The sequence below is a fragment of the Choloepus didactylus genome, chromosome 21, assembly GCF_015220235.1.
Source record: "Choloepus didactylus isolate mChoDid1 chromosome 21, mChoDid1.pri, whole genome shotgun sequence".
In the NCBI taxonomy this organism is placed as follows: domain Eukaryota; kingdom Metazoa; phylum Chordata; class Mammalia; order Pilosa; family Megalonychidae; genus Choloepus; species Choloepus didactylus.
This window is the reverse complement of record NC_051327.1, coordinates 8,749,700-8,751,990: the sequence shown is the minus strand read 5'-3', so window position 1 is coordinate 8,751,990 and position 2,291 is coordinate 8,749,700. Positions and strand designations below refer to the sequence as shown.

General features: G+C 35.6%; 1 protein-coding gene across 1 annotated transcript; it reads left to right on the top strand.

The window, feature by feature from the left end:
* Positions 1-855: 855 nt before the first annotated feature.
* LOC119517653 (olfactory receptor 4C46-like) lies at positions 856-1,785 on the top strand. The gene has a single exon (XM_037814547.1). It carries the CDS (start codon positions 856-858, stop codon positions 1,783-1,785), a length of 930 nt encoding a protein of 309 aa, XP_037670475.1.
* Positions 1,786-2,291: the final 506 nt, after the last annotated feature.

Genomic DNA, 2,291 nt, shown 5'->3' with positions numbered 1-2,291 from the left:
ATGAAAACAGTATCACAATTTTTGTAATCTTTAAATAATCCAGTATCCAAGATTTGCTTACCACTTAACAGTAATCAAATAATAATTACTATTATAGTAATATCAGAAGATTACTATTTCAGCATTGTTTGGTATAATATATAGGACATAGTATAAGAAATGGAGGGAAAAAATAAACAGAATAACCTAAGACATAAACTTGGCTTTTAACATAACACTTAACATGTCCGTTCTTCTGATTCTTTGTGTGTAAAGAAAGTGTAAAAATCTTAAAAGTGACCATCCCAAAGGTTTTTAGTGAGCATTAAAGAAGCCAATGTCTGCAAAATACTTAGAACACAAAGTGAAAAATGTTTTAGCTCATATTATCATTATTATTGCAAATACCGCCATTAATATATGAGCCTGTTACCTTATATGAAAATAGGTGATTAATACCAGTCACACAGGTTATTGTAAGGATTAAATAAAACTACAAGTGCAAAGGAGGATGAAAATATTTATATCCATCTTCTACCTGCCCTTCCCAGGTTATCTGCAAATATGCATACTTGCCACTGCTTCTAAATTAAGATGATAGTCATCAACCAGCACAGATGATTGCCTGTCCTATGTATTTATAAAATTTTTTCATATCTATGCCCCTTACAAAATTTCACTCAAGAGTCAGTTTTAGTAAGTTCCAAATATTTGTAACTTTTATTTCCATCTCAGGAATATCTCATACTAATGGAAAAATCAATAGAATTCAAATCTTTATTATTTCTTATAATGGGAAAGTTTAATAAATTCAAGGTTGCATTGATAAAAAATGTTTTCTTTTCAGGTAATGAAACTAAAAGCCAAGGGAAATTCATGGAGAATAGGAACAATGTGACAGAGTTTGTCCTATTGGGACTTACGGTGAATCCAGATATGCAGAAAATCATATTTGTTGTGTTTCTTGTCATCTACATCATTACTGTGGTAGGAAATGGGGTCATTGTGGTTACCATCATTGCCAATCCCTTGTTGGGATACCCCATGTTCTATTTCCTGGCCTATCTTGCTTTAATAGATGCCTGCTATTCCTCTGTCAATACTCCAAAACTTATCATAGATGCTCTCCATGAAAAGAAGACCATCTCATTCAATGGATGTATGACCCAAATTTTTTGGGAACATTTCTTTGGAGGTGCTGAGATCATTGTGCTTACTGTGATGGCCTATGACCGCTATGTGGCCATATGCAAGCCCTTGCACTATACAACCATCATGAACCGGCGGCTATGTGGCTTGCTAGTGGGAGTGGCATGGGTGGGAGGTTTTCTTCATGCAACCATACAGATTCTTTTCACATTTCGACTACCCTTCTGTGGCCCTAAAATCATAGATCACTTCATGTGTGATCTGATCCCTTTACTCAATCTTGCCTGCACTGATACCCACACTCTAGGGCTTTTTGTAGCTGCTAACAGTGGGTTCATCTGCCTGTTAAATTTCATCCTCTTGCTGGTCTCCTATGTGGTCATCCTGTACTCCCTAAGGAACCACAGTTTGGATGGTAGGCATAAAGCCCTGTCCACCTGTGTCTCCCACGTCTCAGTGGTTGTCTTGTTTTTTGTGCCTTGCATATTTGTGTACATGAGACCTGCAGCTACTCTATCCATTGATAAAGCAGTTGCTGTACTCTACACTAACATAACTCCTATGTTAAATCCCTTAATTTATACCTTAAGAAATGATCAGATGAAAAATGCTGTCAGGAAATTGTGCAGTAGGAAAGTTGTTTCAGGTTACAAATAAATTTCTCTGGAGCCCCACTATACTTCAACTAAGGAAGCTGTCAAAAAGTTATTTGTGATATCTCAACAGGAAATTCTTATGGGAAAAAGAAAAATCCAAACACTATAATTCTTAGATTCTGCATTGAAGTAAGCAGAGATGGGTGCAATAAATGGAACAAAACATAACAGGACCACTTTTTGTGTACTTGGAAAATTCTGCCTATTAGATCTTAGATTTATTGGTTTTATCCATATTTATCCATAGGCTTTTCCTCTAATAAGAAAGAACTATAATGTTTATTGATATTGAGCATTAATCTATAATAATCCACAGGGGTAGGAATTGCTGCTGACCGCATTTTACAAGTGAGGAACTGAAAGAAAGGTGAAGGTGAGAAAAAAATACAGATGCATTTGAAGAGTCAGGAATCCAATTTTGACTGATTTCACAATCATGCTCTTAAGAGCTATGAGACACTGCCAGGAATGATGAAACAAAATTCAAGTAATTAGAATAGCAACAGT